A 19,637-nucleotide genomic window follows, 5' to 3' on the forward strand; every position below is an offset into this window, starting at 1 on the left:
ATAGTAAAACAAGGTTTTCAATGTTCCTTACGCTGAGCTGTGTAGTAGTTATGTCTTAACTGACTTAAGGATTTTCTTCCTGGATGCTAGAGAAAGCTCTCTCAGTGGTAGGATTTTGTTCCACTAGGAAAAAAAGTTTGTACTGGGCCATTATTCATCATTGTATTGTGCTCACTTTAAATTTTTGTGCCTTCAATTCTAACACTCAGTGGATTGCTGTGAGATACAACTGCCTTTAGGGGAAGTTTATTGATCTGTATGTTGCGGGTGATTGCCATATGACATTCTCATTAGGTAACAGAATACTTTCTATAGATTTCCTGAGCTGATAAATACAATGAGGACTGAAACTACAATGCCAGCAGGTCAGGTTGAGGGTGAGAGGCTCTCTCTGCTTCAAGGCAAAGAGACACAGTTAAGAGGAGTGCAGATGCACCAGTAGGAGCAGGAGAGGGTCTGGAGGTTCCTTCCGGAGGTTCCTTCCTGGAAGACCTTCCTGAAGTGTCCAAACAATATACAAGGAAAAACAGGGAGGTAGACAACAAACTGTTCTCTCTGTATCCTTTTTCCTGGTGGCAGGAAAGAGGCTTCAGGTCTGCACCTCCCCCCCTGCTGCAGAAAGGAATCAGAGCTAAGAGAGGTGAAGGAGGAGGCAGAAGCAGGGCAGTAGCACAGAACTGCAAAGAGGTTGTTTAGTAGTAAGAAAATTTGATCCCACATCCTAATGGAGAATGTTCAGGGTCTACAGTTGCCTAAAGGCAATTTTCTTTAAATAAGACTGGTTTTGCTGAATTGGTTTGGAAGCCAGTCTAAAACATATTTAGGAATCCTGTCTCACGGGTTTTTTTCTGAACGATAGTTTGGTGCCACAGAGTTGCAAATAAACTCATCTACTGTAAATACATACTGTCCCAATTTCTGTTAATTTGAAATATCTGTTTTATAGCATCTTTCAAAAGCTTCCTGAGTAATTAAGAAAAAAAAATCAAAGAAGGTCAGTAGTAGTTTAGTAACCCACTAAATCTTGTAACTCAACATTAGGAGGTGGCAGTTCATTGCTAACAATGCTACTGTTGTCTAAGTCCTTCTAGGCAAAGAACCAGAAAACATTTCCCAGCTAATTGGAAGCTACGTGAAGCATTCACTCTTTTAACACATGTAGCATCCCATCAGAAACCACAGTGACTAATGGGCCATTTATTAATAGAACCGGCCCCGATGACGAAACTGTTTGGCTGGTTTGAGCACTGCAATTCTTGGGCCAAAGTCTGTGCCCACTGTGTCCCACGGGCATGGAGAAACCATGGGATGGCTGGCAGTGAAGCAGACTGTGAAGAGGGAATGTGAAAGGCTAGTGCATGCCCTGTGCTCTGGAGGGAACAATGCTTCTTGGCAAACCGCTGAGTGGAGTCAGAGGGGACCGGTGGGTCTGCAATTACAGTGAATGCTCCGTGATCCGTGGATTGGGGATGGAGCAGGCTGTGCACACAGGGCTGAGGTGTCTCGCAGTGTAAATGTGTGGGAACGTGCTGTGTCTGCTGTTCTGCTCTCCCAGAACCTTGGCTTGTCTGTGGTTCTGGCTGCTCTAGCAGGCCAGGCCAGATGGAAGCTCTGCCATGCAGAAAAATATTTGGTCCCACTGCAGTGCCCTCCCCAAAGCCCATATTATCTTTGGTTTTTCCACTATCCAGGTGTTCCCAGCCCACTGAAAAGCCCAAATCACAGAGAGCTGTCAGAACTTGAAGAAACCTGTGCCTCACAGGAACGCAGGAACAGATGTTGTGTTGACTGGGGAGGACCAGCTCTCTTGTACACTGCCTGTGTATCCTGGGCACGTGCAGGAAAGAGGAGTGTGACCTTGAGAAGTCTAATAAAAGAAGTGCCTATAGGATGCCTAAATTGTGTTGCTTAGGTTGTTGCCAATGTTTCACTTCTAGATTTCACAGCTACCAGTACTTCATAAAAATTTTCATTGCCTTCTTTAAGATTATGCATGTTGCAATGTTCCTTTAGCTTCCTTCCTCATCAGCTCATCTACAGTAACTGCAGCTCAGTGCAGGCCTGGTGACCACGTCCACTTCGGAATCCTGTCAGTGGCTCCCTGAATTGCCAAAAGGGCCATCTGGTGCCCCCTGCCCAAGCCAAGTGGTGCTGGCTTGCAGAGGATTGTGCTCCTCCCTTTGCTGATTGCTCACTGCTGGCTTGCCTGGTTCTCAGCTCAGGTGAAGAGTGACCCAGCTGTGTGTTCTGGTTCTCTCCTGCCCTTATACCCCAGGCCTGTTCTGGGGGACAGTAGTAAAGTTTGCACTTTTAGAGTGTATTCCTCCACAAGACTGGTTGTACCTTACAGAATTTGTCTCCAAAACTTGAAGTATAGAACATGGGTAAATGTAAAGAGTTATTATTCACTGTTGACTTCCAGCATAAAGATTTTTATATTTCCTAGAGGAAAAATCATAATTACAGTCAATATGAAGTCAGATGATTTATGTACATTCATTTGAATTGCCTCATATTCCATTCCTTTTGATTTTAAAGGTATAATGTTAGATAAAGAAATAGAGAAACTGCAGTGAGGAGGTTTTTGTGGGTTTTGTTTGTTTGTTTGGTGTTTGTTTTGGGTTGTTTGGTTTTTTGCCAGTGTGGGCAACTGGGAGTTTCAATCATTTACCTGTAGAAAATCCAAAATATGGCTGATTAAGCCAATAATAGTTAGTATCCAATAATAGTTGTCATTATAGACTTTTTCATTTTTTCTTTATTAATTGGAGACAGAATACCTCCTGTCATAGGTCATAATTCAGCTCAGGGAAGAATGCTACCCTGCTCATGTGGGGAAACAGAACACAGTATGGTCACATGAGCATACTGATGGTGGTAATTACTGATATTGATTTCTGAGGAAATCCCACAGGTATTAAGAGCAGTATCCTATCAGTTTAAATCAATAAAAATTCCTGATTGTGTTTACTGTTTGTTAGGCTGAAAATGAGCTACAGGATTTGGCCTTACAAAAACACAGCTTCCCAAAAGCACAGTTAAGGCATAGACAGGAGCAGCAGAACAGGACCCAGTGTCGTGACAGACATTGGTGAATGACAAGGGGTAGGACCAAGCTAGAAAGAAGGAAAGTGACTAGAAAGTGGAACCTTTCTTTTCTGATCATGAGATTTAGAATGTTTGGAGAGCTCAGATCTTCACTGCAGAGCAGCAGTTTGCAGTTTGTGGTTCTGAGGTTACTACTAGTCTATAAAATGTTAGAACACGGTTACTAAGAAATTGAAGAAATAAAGAGAAAACATACATTTTTCCAAGAAAACAAACAAAAAGTAGAAAAATGGAAGTAAAGTATGAACAATCAATATTTAGAGTAAACTCTATTCAGTTAAATGAAGGGTGCTTGGTCTCTGGATTTCTTTTAAAAGCCCACTTCATATTTGGATTTTTTTAATACTTGAAAGCCTAAATGGCCCTTTATTAAGCGGGTCTGAAACACATTATAATAGAGTATAATCTAACTTGAGAAACAATAAGCTGCCCCAGCATTTTCTATTTTTATAGTTTGATGGCTATTTGATCAAGCCACTGTGGGTGGAAGGCATTACAATTTTTACATAGACTGATGGGTACGTTATCTTTAATAATATAAAACCTGTAAATTTCAGAGGTCAAAAGAGCAAGAGAGACATCTTCCTTTTAAGTGTCTGTACATATGTTTATCACTATAAAATCTCATGACATAAAGCCTTCATTTTCTGTCATTCACATCATACAGCCCTCAATCAGCAATAAATGCCATTTTTAAAAGAACCTCATCCATTCTTAATTTGTGTTTCAAGGATCACATTAAGTCATTCAATCTAGTTGTCATCTCCTTTAGTAAACACTAAAGGGAAAACTAACATACCTTTTTCTAAAAATTATTAATTAAATTAATAATTTTAAATAATTCTTAAATTATTAATTACTTTTATTGCATGATTTTAAAACAGCTTTTGAATTGTGAAGGAAAAAAAAAAGCTAAGGGCGTTTCAAAATTTGTAAGTATGATTCATTAGGTGTTCCAAAATTTTACAGGTTACGGTTGAAGAGTACTTTTGAGAGCTGAGATGATTCAAGTATGATCTTGTTTTTTATTGAAGCTTTAAGAAACCTAGCAGAAAAAAAAAAAAAGCCTTACATTGCAACCCTGTTGTTTCCTGACGTCTTTTTGCTATCTCAGTAGCAAACTACTTCCAAAGACCTACCCACTCTTGCAATCCATCCTAACCAACCTTGCCCTGGTCAGAGGGACTCACTGTAAAAGCACACAGTTTTTACCTAGGAAGCTGCAAACCCAGGGGTTTTGCAGGATGTATTTTTTGGGTGGTTAGACCACCATCTTAATTATAAATGGGTTTCAGGGAGTTGGTTGCTATAGCAACAGTCTACTTAGCGCTTTTTGTCAGAGCAAAACCCAACTTGCCTGTATGTTTGAGGGAAGACAGAATAGATAAGGAAGGGAGATTGAGCTGGTATTTCTGCAAGAGCCACAAATTGCAGCATCCTCTATTTAAAGGACACAGGCGGAAGAGCCGCTCGTTTCCTCAACGTTTTTCCTGCTGCTGACAAGCACCATTTGATGTTCGTGTAAAATACACCCTTCCCGTATTTCAAAATTGCAACTGCATCAGGGTTAATTAAGGCTAACACCCAATCAAGCATTTCCTAAAAGTGCAGCTGAAAGCAGAGGGCACAGTGTCTTTGAAAAGCTGGAGCTGTGAGAATTTCCCATGCAGTGGTTTGCCTAATATCTCCTGCTGTACATCAGGCTCCCTCTCCATCCATGCTGAAGTCAGACGGAATTTGTCTTGCCATTGATTTCTCAGCAGGCAGCTCCCTGTTTGTGTATCACAGCCCAGAAACCACCCTGACTTGATTTTTTTTCCCCCTCTGTTGGCTGTGAGGTGGAGAAACATAACAAAGAAGTGATGGGGGGGTGGCAAAAAATCCTTAATCCTGCCTAACCTTGGGTTGTGATTCTCCCATGTCCTTCAGTCCCCATCTGTAGTGTGAGCAAAGCACAGAACCCAAGGCTTAGCTCTGTGGAGTTAAACAGAGCTTGAAAGCTTTTGCAGGCCTGGCACTGTGGGTGCTGGGGAAGCCTCTGTGCTCTGTGTGCTGAGCACATTTTCAATTTGTGCATAATCAATTACAACATGCTGCAGGTTTGGATTCTGTAGAGTCTGCACATTTCCTTTGCAGAATGAAACAGGGAGACGAGTGATAGGAAAGGGCCAGTTCTAAATTATGGCTTTTCTTCCTTTGTGTGAAATTCCTTTCCCAGCTGTTCCCCACTGCTTCAGACTCAGCCAGTGAGATGGGGATTTAGGGGTCTTATGAGTCTGGGGAAGAGGCTACCTTCCTGAAGAGGGTGGGGAGAACTGTTTGTGAGGTGTCTGCTTGGCAGCCATGCGGGAAAGGAAAAAGGTTTTTGAAGCAGATTTGGTCTGTGAGAGGCAGCAGAAGGAATGTACAGCATGTGAGAGGGAAGAGTTGAGCCCGTTTGGGGCAAGTTAAAGGGAAAGTTATCATGAAAGGAAAAAGAAGTAGTTTTGGAAAGGAAAGTATCACAATGGGAGAAGACTTGTGAAGAGGAGATGGGGCAATACAATCTGCATTTGACTTCCTTTTCTCTATAAGGACAAAGTGGACCTTCCTTTTTCTTGGGTCTCCAGTAGTCTTTCCTGTATCTCGACCTGCAGACTAACAGTCTCCCCTTGGGTGATATAATCACTTTAAAGTGGAGGACAGCTGATTGTGGGAAGAGAGAAACTTGCTGGCTGCAGTATCTTGGTATCATTTGTGCAGTTCTCATCACTGGCTGCCACTATTATTAAGTGCCACAAGATCTCTTAAGCTTTCCCTGAATAGCCTGACACAGGGCATGTAGAGAGAGGCTCAGATTGTTGCCTTGCTCCATAGGGAAAACCTAACACACAGTACTTCCTTCTCACAGAAGAAAGCCTTTCTCTCTCTTTTCTGAGCTCTGTTACTGTCCAAGAACTGTGAATATCTTTCTCACCTTCAAATGTAAAAGAGATGCAGTCCCCATGGTTTGAGTGACATAAGAAACTTGCCACAGCAGATGTGTGCAGTCTAGTCTTTCTGGAAGAACTGACAAGGAGAGTTTGCTTAAAACAGAACAGCCTTCTGTAAGACCTGATGGGGAACTGTATTTTGGACATTTCCTTAAAAGAGTGCAGGCTCACAGTGCTACTGTGCTCATGACAACAGTCCTTCATACCTTTCACTGGATGGTCAATTTTGGGTTTGGGTGGAGGTTTTTGGTTGGGGCTTTTTTGTGTTTTGGGGTGTTTTTTTGTTGTTGGTTGCTTTTTTTTTGGGGGGGGTGGTTTTGGTTTTGTGGGTTTTTTTAGAAAAATTTACTGGTGCTGGGGATTTCTGTTCTTTCCATCTCCCTGTAATCTCAGACTTTGTTTACACAGAGGCCCCTCTGCCCTAAATCACACCAGTGTGTGATCTGTAATTTCCTGAGTGTTGCTAGGCCACAAGATGGGACAATGTCTGTTTTAGGGACAAATAGATGTCAGAAAAGGAGGAAATTCAAAAGGAATATTTTGGAAGTTTTACAAAGCAAAACTGGTATGTACAGCACAATAGACATCAGGTTTTAAGAGGTGCCTTAAAGACATTAAACAACACAAGGTTCATAACACGAATTAGAAACCTTTGAAGTTCCTGTGCTTAAGTGAGGGAAAGGGAAAGGGAGCACTAAACCCAGACATACAGGAGGAGCCACTGTCCAGCTCAGAGAGTGCTGATTAGCAGAATATTGGAGGCTGGTTACTTCAGGTTTCAAAATTCTCCATTTGCTGTGGTTCTGACACTCCTTGTCCAAGCACCTACTGCAGCCCATTGGCAGAGGTGGGATGCAGAGTTGTTTGGAGGCCTCCGTAACTGGACACAAGTCTCACTTCCCCCTTCTTCCCAACCCTTATGCCTTCCTGACCATCTCAGCAAAACTGAAGTGAAGAAGGTCTTCTGCAGAATGGTAACAACTGATTCTTTTAAACAACAGGCTCAATGCCATGCAGATAATTCTAAGGTCTTCTATAGTCAAACTTATATAGCCCAAACTTGACTTGTATTTTTGCAGTTAAATGAGAACACATTAAACCTCTGAATAAGCAGTTAAAGTGTTTGCATTCTGCCTTGACTGCTCCCCATTTCTCACACAGAGGCATTGTGTTTGTTTCCTGTCCCTCAGCCCATGCTGCTGTCCACAGAAGCTGTTTTTCCTTTATTTTTTCCCTTCATTGCCATCCCCCTGAAAATCTCAAATTTGAGGCTGAAGGAGACTGAGAGCCAATTGCTGCTCTCAAGGTTAAATCTCGTAATCATTTCCCTGGCTTCAAATTTATGCTGGTGCAATGAAGATGAGAATTTAGCTTTCTGTACTGTTGTCAACAGGGGAAAAATAGAGTCCCCTATAAGGCTGTATCCATGGAAACCATCCTGCTGCAGTAACGAGTAAAGCAGCAAATCAATTTCTTCAGTTTTAAAATGAAACACATTATAGTGCATCTGCCACTTGAGGGATTATCTGTGCTGATAACTGTGTGGAAAACCCCTTCTCTAGAAAGTAAGCTGGCAAGACCATTTCTTCCTCCTGATAGAATTCTGATTTTGGGTAGAGTGAGCATTGATGACAAAGTACCATGGAGACAGTACAGCGAGACAGAGCCAAGTCCACAAGCAACAGTGTTTAATGAAGGAGAAAATCGTTTAATTTAGCATTTAACCCAAGTATCTGGGCACATGGTGACTAACACTCAAATGTATTAGCAGAGGCAGTGACCTGTCACCTCTGTCTCCCTGCTCTTTGCTTGCACAGCACCACGTGTGACAGACAGTACATTTGTACCTGGTGGTGCATTTCTCTGACCAGCAGTGTGTGTGTGGATGTGACTCTGTGTGTGTGTGTGGCTGCTGGACTGTCAGATGAGTTCAATATCGAGTTCACTGCAACCTCATCTGGGCATCTGACTTTCTGCAGGTGTATGTTTCAGAGCCAGAGGCACTTCCAATGCAGAAAATGTGCTGTCTGTCTCTGCACTTTGTTGTTTATAAAATTTATCATGTGAGACTTGAGAGATGACCCCTTTGCTGTGCCATAGAGAGAGCATGGAAACACGAGGATTTCTTACACCAGACTTTGAATGTTACCATGCACTTTCCTCCTGTGTGCACGGGGATTCTGCCTTTATTTTTCACCTATTAAGGTATCTCTGGGCATTTTGAAAATTAATATTGTAGTTTATCAGACAATTGCCTATATGCAGATGAGGCTCCACTCTGCTTTTCCTTTTTATCAAATCCAAATATTGCAGTTTGCCTTCCCTATGCCTGACAGATTGAGAAATTATCTGTCTGGAAGAAATGCGACTTTATTTAAGAGAACGGGAATGAAGTTGAACCAGGAAGTAATAAAATTGAACGAGCAGGGAATAAAGAGCATTACAGGAATTGCCTAAACTGTGGGTAGCCCTTCGGTTGGTAAGTATCACATACACATTATTCTGTCACCTTGCAGTGCCTGGGCTGTATTTCATCTGCTTCTGAATCTCAGTTCCTTGATAACAGCAATCACACATGCAATACTGTCTCCTTTCATCTACAGCTGCCCTATCTATTATAGCAATCCCTCTTTGATTGACAGTTATGTATTTTTTGCTGACCTGAGGGCAAGCATATTGCAATGCACTCCTTTCAGGGCTATCACTGAAACACGTCCAAAGTCTTCAACTGGAGCATAATGTGGCAGTTCGGCATTTCAATGAAGTGAGCACGTATTATTGGGGGCACACATGGGTTTTATTGCTTTGCCACATCTAACAGTTAATGGAAGATGCAGTTCAAACCCCATTACGTTGTAGAAATAGCTCAGTGGTCTGAAATGGTGTTGTTTGCAGAGAGTGTTTTGTTCTAGCTGTGTCCAGTTGCTATGATATGCGGTGTTGTCTGTTTGGTTAGTTCCAGAGACTTTAGAGCTGGGAAAGATATCCCAATGCACTGCTTGAGGACTGTTTCCTTGTTGAAGATGAAGTTTCTGCTGAAAAACATCTGATCAAAAAGCACAGACTTCTGCAGCTTGTTTTCTATGATCCATGAATGTATAGATCTAAAAATCCTCTCTGTATTCAGGAGTTGGACTGCATTCACTAAATCCTAGCCTTTAGGTGCTGAAGAATGAAAATTATACCTTTCATTGCACTTTCTGCTGGTAATTCCCACCTTCTACATAAGCCTTCTATATTCCCACGTAAGGATGCCATTTGCCCCTGGGATTCCTTTACTGCCAGGGTTCAAATTCCTGGTGAGCTCAGACATAAGACATTTGCAGCTTTCTATCTAAAATGCCAGGGAAGGGAGAGATGGAGGAGAAGCTGTGACTGGCATTTCTTGTACCACTCTTAATCACAGGGTAGCGAAGCCCCAGAGACCAGGCATGGCTCAGGGGAACCCTGCACACCAGTTGGAGCAGAGAGGATGGGCTCATCTGTTACTGTGGGCACTGGGACATGTGAAGATGGACTGGTGAAACCTGGAGATTTTAATGGCTTTTGATATGAGCTTTTCCTGTGCCCCGTGACAAACGGCAAGAAAGTTGACCTTCTTCTTCCCACCTCCTTCAGGTCAGATCTGGGAGTCCATGGCAGGAGCAGGGGCTGCATTTGTTCTGAGGAACAAAGCAGGAGCCACCTCTGTATCCGTCACTTCTCTCACAGCTGCCGAGCGAGGCATTTTAAAGCATTCTTTACGTACAAGCTCTTGGGGTTTGCACAGTCATGTCCAGCGTAGGAGTGTTTCTCGATGATGTCTGTCTCCATGGATTCAGGGGTGACACCATGTTGTGTATTGCCTCTCTTACACTGCCACCCCCGTGATCAAGGCAAAGATCCTGAGTCATCTTCACAAAGATTTAAAGTTTCCGGCAAACCCGTGGGCCATCTGGGAATGTGGGCAGGCAAGAGATACTGCGTAGGAAAACTCAGTCACATGGCGGTGTTTATATCTGTCACTAGAGCCAGTTCTTTTAACCATGTTAAAAGCCATTTTAATTATTGTCTAATTTTTTTTCTGTAAGAAATTGTAACAAACATCAAGGCTGCAGTAAAATGATTCCTTGAAATGAGCCCAGTCCTTAAAGTCACCTTACAAAAAGGCAAATTCCATCTCTATTCTGAAGTGCCATTCCTTTTACTGTTAGATAAACCTCTATCAAAAACCAACAGTTCCCTTTTGGAAAAAACTTGAATTGCCTTCTCTCTGAGACTCAGGTGATGCTGCATCTGTGACCTGTGTCACATCCCTGCCCTGGCAGGTATTGTCAGTGCTGGCACGTGGTGTCACACAGCAGCTGCCACTTAATACAATGCAAAGAAAGTGCCCCCAGCCCAGGAATGTCTGCTCGTGTTATGTCTTGTTCAGTGTAAAGATACAGTCTGTTACCACTCCTGACAGTCACACAGCTCTGACTCCCTTCTCTGTTTCTACCAGAAAGCAGCTCCTCAAAATTAGAATCCCTTTGCATTCCTAGCCTGCGAAGGCAGGGATATTCTTAGCAGTACCCTGTGGATTAATATTCCCAACAACTTAAAAATATCAGGCCATGCATATGTTGATCTATTCTTCTAACCTAAAAAAGCTGTGCCTAGCCCTGGTTTCTTACATATACTAGCTGTTAGCACAAACCTTGCCATGCCTGTTACTCAGTTTTTAATTTCAGAAATATCTAAAAGAGGCGAGTAGTTCTAACGATAGTGATGTGTTCTTGAATGACAAGTTCTGCTAAAAAATCCGGTGACATAAGTAGGTGACTTGCTAGTCAGCAGAAACTTCACAAATGCAGCATTGCTTGCAACAAAAATGGAAAAAAAACTAGAATCACTTCTTTCAGGAGAGGAAGACCTAATTCACTGATGAACAGATTATAACTGAATGATGTGTTAATAAAGGGTATGGAAAACTGACAGTCTGTGGCCCTTAACTTCATGCAGACCCTAAAAAATGTTGCTCCCTGCAATGGGAGACTTGTTAGTGGGCAAGGTCACTTCCACAATGATATAAATAGCCAAGTGGGTGGCTGAACCTCCACGGACTTGAAAATGTAAGGATGTTCTTGCCTCATGCAGAGAGAAACACTGTCCTTTTTAGTTTGTGCTGCTTAGGAAGCCTTTAGAGATGACCAGAAGCAGACACACTACTGTGAGCAACAAGAGCCAGAGAAGTGTTATGTTCCCTGTGTCCCTCTGTTCAATAATGAGCTGTTCCTTAATTCTCTATCCTGGTCTTTGCTGCAGCCTCCTCCCCTCTTCCACCACCTCCAGAGAGATCTTCTCAGAGTGCCAGGGCTGGGCAGAGTCCAGCCAATCTGTCAGATTGGGCAGGGCACACGATAGAGGATTTCCACAAGTTTTGTACTTCTACAAGAATTCCTCTCAGCAGCTGGAGGACAGAGGAGTTCTCTACTGGCACAGAGTTAGAACAGTGTGTACAGAGGGTACCTGCTCTGGCCCAAAGCCTCACGTGACAGCCAAACCTGAACTGGCACAATGGCTGAGTGCTTCATCTGCTGTTTCTTACTCTATGCCAGAGGACAAATTCTGGATCTCCCTATGCTGTGGAAGTGTGGTTCAAGGATTTTCAAATGCTTGAGTGCAGCACAGCCCCTATAATCCTTCTCTTGAGAAGCCTGTCAAGCCTTGCATGTGGAGCATGCCTTGGCTTCAGCTCTTCCTGAAGATTGCAAGATCCCTGGCTTTCTTGTGTGACCCTTGCGTAGCTGAGAGACCTCGAATACGTCAGACAGCTGCTGTAAGTGTCTCTCAGTGGAAAGGGAACAGATGTTACTCATTTCACATTTAATATGGCACTTCCTGGGAGCACTCACCTTCTCCATGCAGGTGTGTTACTGATGGCTCCTTGCTGTCACTGCTGCATCCGGGGCCGCTGCCTCTAGGAGAGGGGACAGAACGCTTCTTCCAGCCAGGCCCTGGCAGGGGGTCTCTGTGTAAGCCCAGGGCCCTGAGCTGCACTGCTTGGCCTCCTGGAGCTGCAGCGAGTCAGCTACAGAGACAGCAGTGCTGCCTGAGAACGTGGCAGGTATGTCTGAGCAGACAGAGCTAAAGAGAGGTAAAAACGTTGGTCTGCTAAGAGATGTCGCAGGGGCAGAGTCACTTGGGCTGAGACTGAAGTCCTTTAAATAGGAGAGTGCTTGATTATCTAGCTGGGCATATTCAAAATTTATCTTGCTTCCAGTGACCTCATCGAGGATTTTTGCTTTACTTTTCTGATCTTCAGAGCAAATTTGCTCCCCATTTTGCTTCAAATACAGACTGCTGGATTGTAAACTGGTCTCGTAGTTATATTGGTTTGTGCTAGGAATACTGGTGTATTCTGGATTTTGAGCACTGCAGCTGCATTCATTTTGCAACAATAACTTGTTTTTGTACCGAGACATCTTATGAATGATACTGTTCATTTCATTCCCGATGTATTTGTCCTCCAGCTGCTTGTTTTCATAGCTGATTTTTAATGATGCCACCTGTGTTACACAGTGCTCTAAGAGCTGCACTATGTTAGTGCTGCTCTCTGTTGGTGTGGGGCTAATGTAGCTCTGGAAGTGTCTGAGGGTGAGAGGCTGCGGTGGTTTGTCACAGGAAATAGAGAGAGAGTGATACACTGGCTTGTTTCTGTCCTCCCTCTCAAGGGGATCTAGGAGTGAGGTTGCAGCAGTCTTGTAGGAGTAACATGATTCTACTTCGTGATTATCATCTAATGAAGGATTTTCAGAGCTCTGGGAGCCATTCTCTCTGTTCAGCTTTTCTGGCAGTGGGTTTTTAGCTCCAGATGTCTCACATCCCAATGAAATTGCCACCTTCTCGTTGTCAGTTGAAGATGTCTGCAGGTTGCCTCCGTTAGCCTGTGATTGTGGTGCATAACTTGATGATCTGGTGGTTTCCACAGTCCCAGGCACTGTAGAAAAATCCTTGTGGTGACTCCCTTCTCTTCCTTGGAAATCCAGGTTAGATGTGTTTGGGCAGGAGTCCAGGCTGTGGCCTCTTTCAGCAGTGTTTACTGAAGAGGCCTGGGCTGTGTATTTGCTTTCATCCAAAGACACACATACATTAAATGCATTAGAATCTTCCTTGCTTGGTTTCTCCTGCTGAGCTTCTGTGCTCAGTTCCTGCTCTGGACTGGGACTGGGCAGGACTGATGAATCATTGGACTTTTCTGGCTGTGATTGAGGACTCTGAAGAGAGTCAGGGGAGGACATGAGTCCTGAGTGTTTTCGCAGCCAGTTTATAATCCCCATAGTCAGTGAGAGCTCAGTATCACAGAGCTTTAGCAAGCATTCTTTGCCTTTCCACGAGCTGTGGAAAAACCCCTGGCTGATAATGTCTAGAGTTGGTTGGGAAGCCATGTTCTCCTCAGCTCCAACGTGAAAGCTGTAAATGGACAGAGGGATCTCAATGGCTTGCTCTGAAACAGTTTCTGATGTGCACAAGTCATCATCAAGGACTGGGTTTGTTTTGACTTCATTTGGGTCATAGAATAGCTCATAAAGGGCATCTCCACTGTAGCTGTCTCTTGGAAATCTACCTGGGACACCAGGGGTCTGAGCTTCCTTCAGTTCATCATCTTGTCCAGGAGAGAAGGAATCATAGTAGCCTTCATCGCTTGTGGATGTGGATTCCTGGTTTTCACTTTTCGGTGTTTCTGTTTCTGTGGAGCTGTCTTTGGAATTGTCTCCTTCTTTATCAGGTGACACCTGGGGGCTTGTCACCAGTATGGCAGCCTGACTTTTAATCTTTTCTGTGTCAGAACCAGGTATCTTCAGCAGCTTCTTTTCAAACAGAGCACTCTGATGTAGCCGTACTGATTTGTTGATGTTGTCCCAAAACTTTGCAAATTCCACAGTCTCATTCTGGCCAGGAGAGGCCAGCTGCTCCACCCCCCCTTGGAAAGAGCCCATGACAGGGCTGTCTTTGTGCTTGCTTCGCCTCAGCAGAAGGTCTTTGCTGTTCTCCAGCTCCAGGTGAGCAGAGCTCTCATCAGCAAAGATTTCCCCACAGCCGGTGAGGGAGTCAAAGCTCTTCAGGGAGGCAACATCTTCACACAGGGCATTGCAGCAGTCATAGGAGGAGTCAGACTGCAGTTCACTGTCTGAGCAGTCCTGTGACAAACAATCAGCTGCAAATGTTTCTCCAGTTTTGAAAAGATACTTTGCAAGACGCCCAGGCAACTCACTCTTGCAACCTGGCGAGGACAGGTTCTTGTCCTTCTCAACCAGAAATGTGAGGCTGTCTGGCTTATTTTTTCTTATATGAAATATATCTCTGAGCCCTTTCTTAGATCTCTTGAGGGAAATCCTCTTCCTGGGAATGGTTTTTGCGACAGCTGGTACAAAAGGCATCTGTGGCACAAAGTTCCTATAATCAATCATCTGACTGCTGCAGGCAGACTGGCTGGGGCTGACCACACACTCCTTCTTACTGCTGGAGCTGGACATCCCTGAAAAGCTGATGCTGTTGACAAGTCTGCCCTTACCCTTTCCAGAAAACCCCTCCTCACACGCCCTGCTGCTGGGGCTGCAGTGCCCTGCTTTGTCTGCCTCAGCAACGCACTCGTGGGTTTTACTCTTCCTTACAAGTTTGTAGGAGGACCCAGATGATTTTTCCAGGCTGTGGTCACCAGCTCCATTCTTTGTTGCTCTGGTAGAAAATCTGTAGCTCTTGTGTGTGGCCAAACATGCCAGCTGGACTTCGGCCACACTTTGGTTTCCCTCTGCAGCTGCCTTTTTGTCTTTCCCCATCTCATCTTTGTTGGTAGGAGCTGTATGCCCTGGTGGCACTTTCTCATGTTGCACACTGGATTTTATGAAGGTCTTTCCTCTCTTGAGCTCCATGCTGCTTCCTCACATCTGTTTCTGGAAGGAAAACAGCAGAACACAACTACTGTGAGGTTGGTGGCTAGCACTTGTAAATTTGGAAAGCAACTGGAGAACAAAGGGAGGGATTTGAAGCATTATGGAATTGGGTTTGTCTGTCACTGGACATTTCCATCACTGAGTCCTGGTACTGCGTGACAAACAGATTGAGTGAAGCTGAAGGTGTGTTGGCTGGAAGATCCAGCGAGGAGAAGACAGTACACATTATGGACTGGTAGCTGAGGGTCAGAGAACAGTTTGTATGTTAGAAATAAGGGGGGTTGGATTGAGGATTATGACTTCAGTATGGCTTTTAACAAGATAGAGGTCCTGTTCTGAAAGTAGAAGAGGCATCAATGAAAAACAACTCCTGAGAAACTTTACCATGCAAATGTGTGCATCAGGGAGGCAGCAGCTCATAAATCTGTGTGTGTGAGGAGGACAGAGAGCTCAATGTGGGAAATCTCCTGAGAAAATGGATCAAACATTTGACACATGATACTCATTTTATAATAAAATAATCCTTACCTGTGAATAGAAAATCCATAAACCTTGGTACTACCCTGGAAATGAGCTGAAACTGAATTACTGGGTTTGCTTCGCTTCCTCCTGAACATAATGGAACATTTTCTGCACTACTACTTTTATTGTCAAAAGTCAAAAATGCCATACTGAAAAATCACTGTTAATTATGACAGAAGAGTCATCTCCGATTCACAAAGAACAGTGTAGCACACAGAGGCATTGGCACGTTCAATCTGCACTGTGCATTGATTAGCTATTTCTAAAAATACTCTAGTACCTGTATCAATGGCAGTTTCAGGCTCTGCCTATATGGTTTAGTTTTGAACCTGTTTTATGTTTTCATAAATCTTTTTAGTCATTCATTATTTTAGCCATGTTGCTTTCAGCTTTCCAGCAGTTATTTCATAGACACACCTGATCCTTTTCTGTCTTGTATCAACTTGAATATTGAGTAAGTCAGTGGAGTTACATAAAGGTAGGTCAGGGAAGAAGCAAACACTTTCTAAAAGCTGTTAGAAAGAACAGATTTTTACTGGATGGGAAGCAGGACAGTAATTCCAAGCCCTTTTCTTGAAAGAACATGCTTGGATCTTTCCTTAGTGAAATCTCAGTTAATGATTTATCTTGTTTTGAATTGTTTAGACATAACTAAACAATTGGAGACACTGAATGGGAGATTTTAAATTCAGCACCAAGCCAAGCCTTTGTACTCCTAAGTACAACTTAAAGTGGTCTTCAGTCTACCTGGAACTACAGCAGCTGTCTGTAGCCTCCAGAGGCTTTCCAGTCGCCAGGGCTTGCTGGGAATGTCCACACTCTGATCAGCACCTCATAAGATGCAGATCTGAGAATTGTCACCCACAGCTCTGCTCCAGCAGGCAGATCAGTGAGAGCCCATTGCTCACAGAAGCTGCAAACTAGCAGGTGATTAGCAATATTTACAACTAAATGTAGGTCAGTGATAAAAGGCAGAAAACGTAAGGGTAGAGTGTGAATATTTGACATGCTCTGGAAGACACGGTGGGGGGTGATAGATGGGTGTCTGTCAGTATGACTGACATGTTGGCACATTTATTTGTGCTTGGGGCTGCGTGTGAGTGTTGCAGAGCATTCTTAATGGAAGCCAGTAAACATTTTACTACACTGTCAGGTATTTGGAGTTCACTGATGCTGCGGGAAACTTGTTTTGCATATTTAGAAATAGGTCACTGGGACAGGATTACACTCCTCCTGAAAAGCAAGGTGTGATCGACAAGAGATTCAGTGTGTAGAACTCCAACAGAGTCGTGAAAACAATCAGAAACGGCTGATGCAAGACCAGTTATTAATATCCCAAAAATGAAGTGCCTGACATCTCAGTCCTTTGCAAGTATAGAAGTAGGTACTGTGTCCCTGTGGGAAGCTCCTGGTGCTGCTGAGAAGCTCCTTAGAGGTCTGTGACATGGCAAATGCCAGCCTTATAACAATGTTCTGTAGAACTCCTTCAAGTCCTGCAGCTGTTTCTGCCCATTCTGAGTATTAAGCAAGGGTCACTTTTGTAGGATATTGCATACTTAGGAACTTTATCTGTAGATGGATTAAAAAGGCTTTTAGAGGTGGATTTATTTATTGTCAACTATGACATTTAGTAAAGCTAAGAATTCAGGATATTATTAGATAATCTTTGTAATAAAGTAATGTTTGATCTGAATTGTATCTCCCTTATAAGAAACACAGTGGATAACCAGTCTGACAACTGGGTCTAGACACTTTAGGGCTTGTTCTTTTTTTTTTTATAATAGATTAGATGAATAGTTTTAACATGAAAGCCCAAATGGCCTGAATAACATCTGTACTGAGAATATATGTAGTATAATAATGTAAGATACACTGATGGTAGCCTGTGCTACCTTTTCAGTTTCCTCTGATGAGGGAAAAAGGCGTTAGATGTCATTTAGATTTTGTGGGATTTTTGTTTGGTTTGGGCTTTTTAATATGTACTATATATTTAGCCACCAACTTTGTATTCTGATTATTTCATGTCTCTATTTAATCCCATATATTCTTTTCCCTAATATTCCCACAGGATTCATGCCAGACTTAGTATCTAGTTCATTGTGTCATCCTGCTTATTCTGTTTTAAGACTGTCTCATCTTCGGGAATCTTCCACATTAAAAATGTTATTATGAATGAACACCAACAAAAGGAAGACCCCCTCAGTCAATTCTTTGAGGGCTCTTCAGGACAGACCACCAGAGTCTGCAGACTTTTTAAAACATTTGTAACTTCCCATACGATGAGTTCCTCTTCATCCTCATATGACATAAATTATCAATGAGCTTCTTCCCAAATACAGAACAAATGTTTATGTGATGTTACTCTCTTTCTATATCTTAGATATAGACATATATATCAATAATCTGTATTTTAGCCCTTTTTATTGTAATGGACTACACCATGATATCTATTTTTTGTCTTTGCAGGGACACAAGTTATATCTCTAACCCCAGAAGCTGTACCAGTGAAGTCACAAACAGATTAAAGTGCTGTAAGGGAAAGTTACCCTCCAGTACTTATATAAAGCTAATCAAAATTCCATGAAAAATTATTCTAGGCATCTAAAAAATGGTACATTTTCTCTGGGATTTCTTGACCCTTACACTCAGCTACACTATTGCCTGTGTGTTCCTTTTTAATTATTCTTCCCTTGGACTTAACTTGCAGTATATCTGTTCTTCCACGGGGATAAAAGACATATGAGGGACTGATTTCCACCTTTGTAAAGGAAATACAATTTGCAATTAAAATCACTGTGAAAAACAGAAACCTGTGGAAACCAGCAGTCAGTCTACTGAGACTATGTTATACTGTTTTGAACAGATTCTGGATGTTTTCTTTGGTAATGAAACTTGACCTCTTTTTTAGTGTCTGTGAAATTACTTGTCCAAAATACATGGGTTTAAATAGAGGACATTGTTGAATCTTGTACTGGGCTACAGTTTAGTTGTCATTTACAACAATGTTAGGTGCAGCAGCATTGAGACTTCCCATCCACAGTAAACAGTACTTTTATCTGGCTTGATCATACCAGCTTCTCACTTTTAGGATTTCACAGGTGTCTAAACCGGCAATTAGATCTTGATTTTGGGTTTATACTGTAATGGAAATAAGGTTTTGTTTTAAATTTGGATAATATTGCTCATAAAACACAGAGATACTTCATGTGCAAACATACACCATCTGCGCAGGGTGTGTGACAACCTTTGCATAAACTCTGAAGGTTTTACTGTATCTGTGATTCATCTGGAAGTAAATTACAGTTTTAGAATGGAAAGATGAACACATTCCTGTGGGCTGAGGAAACTTGGTTTTAGGACAGTCAAAGCAATTGCTTATGGTTCTGGGTTATGAGGACCTGAACAAGACTGAATTAGGTAACTGTTCTGGTTAATAAGAGCCGTATTCAGATGGCCTAAATTCTACCTAAGTCCAGGTCAACAAGCAAGGGCCAAAGAGGAGTGCAATGGAACCAGATATTCCTTAGGAAAATGGGTGGAAGCAGGATTCAAACTGTCCAAATATTGCCTCTTGCCATGTGGGTCAAAGAGAGGGGTCCCATTTGCCTCTGTCCATGGTCCCCACAGCTGTTTGCCAGGCTCAGCTGTTTACAAGTTTCCTTCTGTGCTGGAATGGGGGAAGCCTTGCTTTGGGTTTTGAGCTGGTGTCAAAATTGATATCTTATATCTTACTAGCTGGACAGTTTTGTTTAGGTTATCTTCTAAGAAAAGGTAGAATATCAGTCCTCTTGCATGTAGCACTAGGAAGATCATCCAACTGGGAAAGCAGAAGTATCTGCTTCAGTGTGATTGCAGGGATAGAAACAATAGTGTTTCAAAGAGGAAATTTAGATGAACTCTCTGGCTTCAGCAGGTTTGGCTCAAAAATAATTTTGCTTAAGTAGGAAAAAATATAATTAAGGTTCATTTATTCCAAAATCTTATCAAGTGTCTGGCTTGGATACTCTTGTTTGTTTGATGTGCAGTTTACATGCAACTGTCTCTATTGGAGATAGAAATAAGTAAAATTCAGAATGCAGTGTTTTTGCAGGGGAGATAGGAGTGCTCTTTCTTTACATTT

General features: G+C 42.7%; 1 protein-coding gene across 4 annotated transcripts in view; it reads right to left on the minus strand.

The window, feature by feature from the left end:
• AMER3 (APC membrane recruitment protein 3) overlaps positions 1-19,637 on the minus strand; it is a 39,670-nt gene that overhangs the window by 17,749 nt on the left and 2,284 nt on the right. For 2 of the 4 annotated variants that reach the window (XM_039380135.1, XM_039380138.1), the window contains exon 2: positions 11,957-14,995. In XM_039380135.1, coding sequence (XP_039236069.1) covers positions 11,975-14,974 — 3,000 coding nt within the window. In that variant the 5' untranslated portion in view covers positions 14,975-14,995 and the 3' untranslated portion in view covers positions 11,957-11,974. Of the gene's footprint in view, positions 1-10,020; positions 10,144-11,956; positions 14,996-19,637 lie in introns of those variants that run through there. The other 2 variants (XM_039380137.1, XM_039380136.1) reach the window with 2 other exon arrangements.

This window comes from Pipra filicauda, unplaced genomic scaffold, assembly GCF_003945595.2.
Source record: "Pipra filicauda isolate LSUMZ 115617 unplaced genomic scaffold, ASM394559v2 scaffold186_size1760508_pilon, whole genome shotgun sequence".
In the NCBI taxonomy this organism is placed as follows: domain Eukaryota; kingdom Metazoa; phylum Chordata; class Aves; order Passeriformes; family Pipridae; genus Pipra; species Pipra filicauda.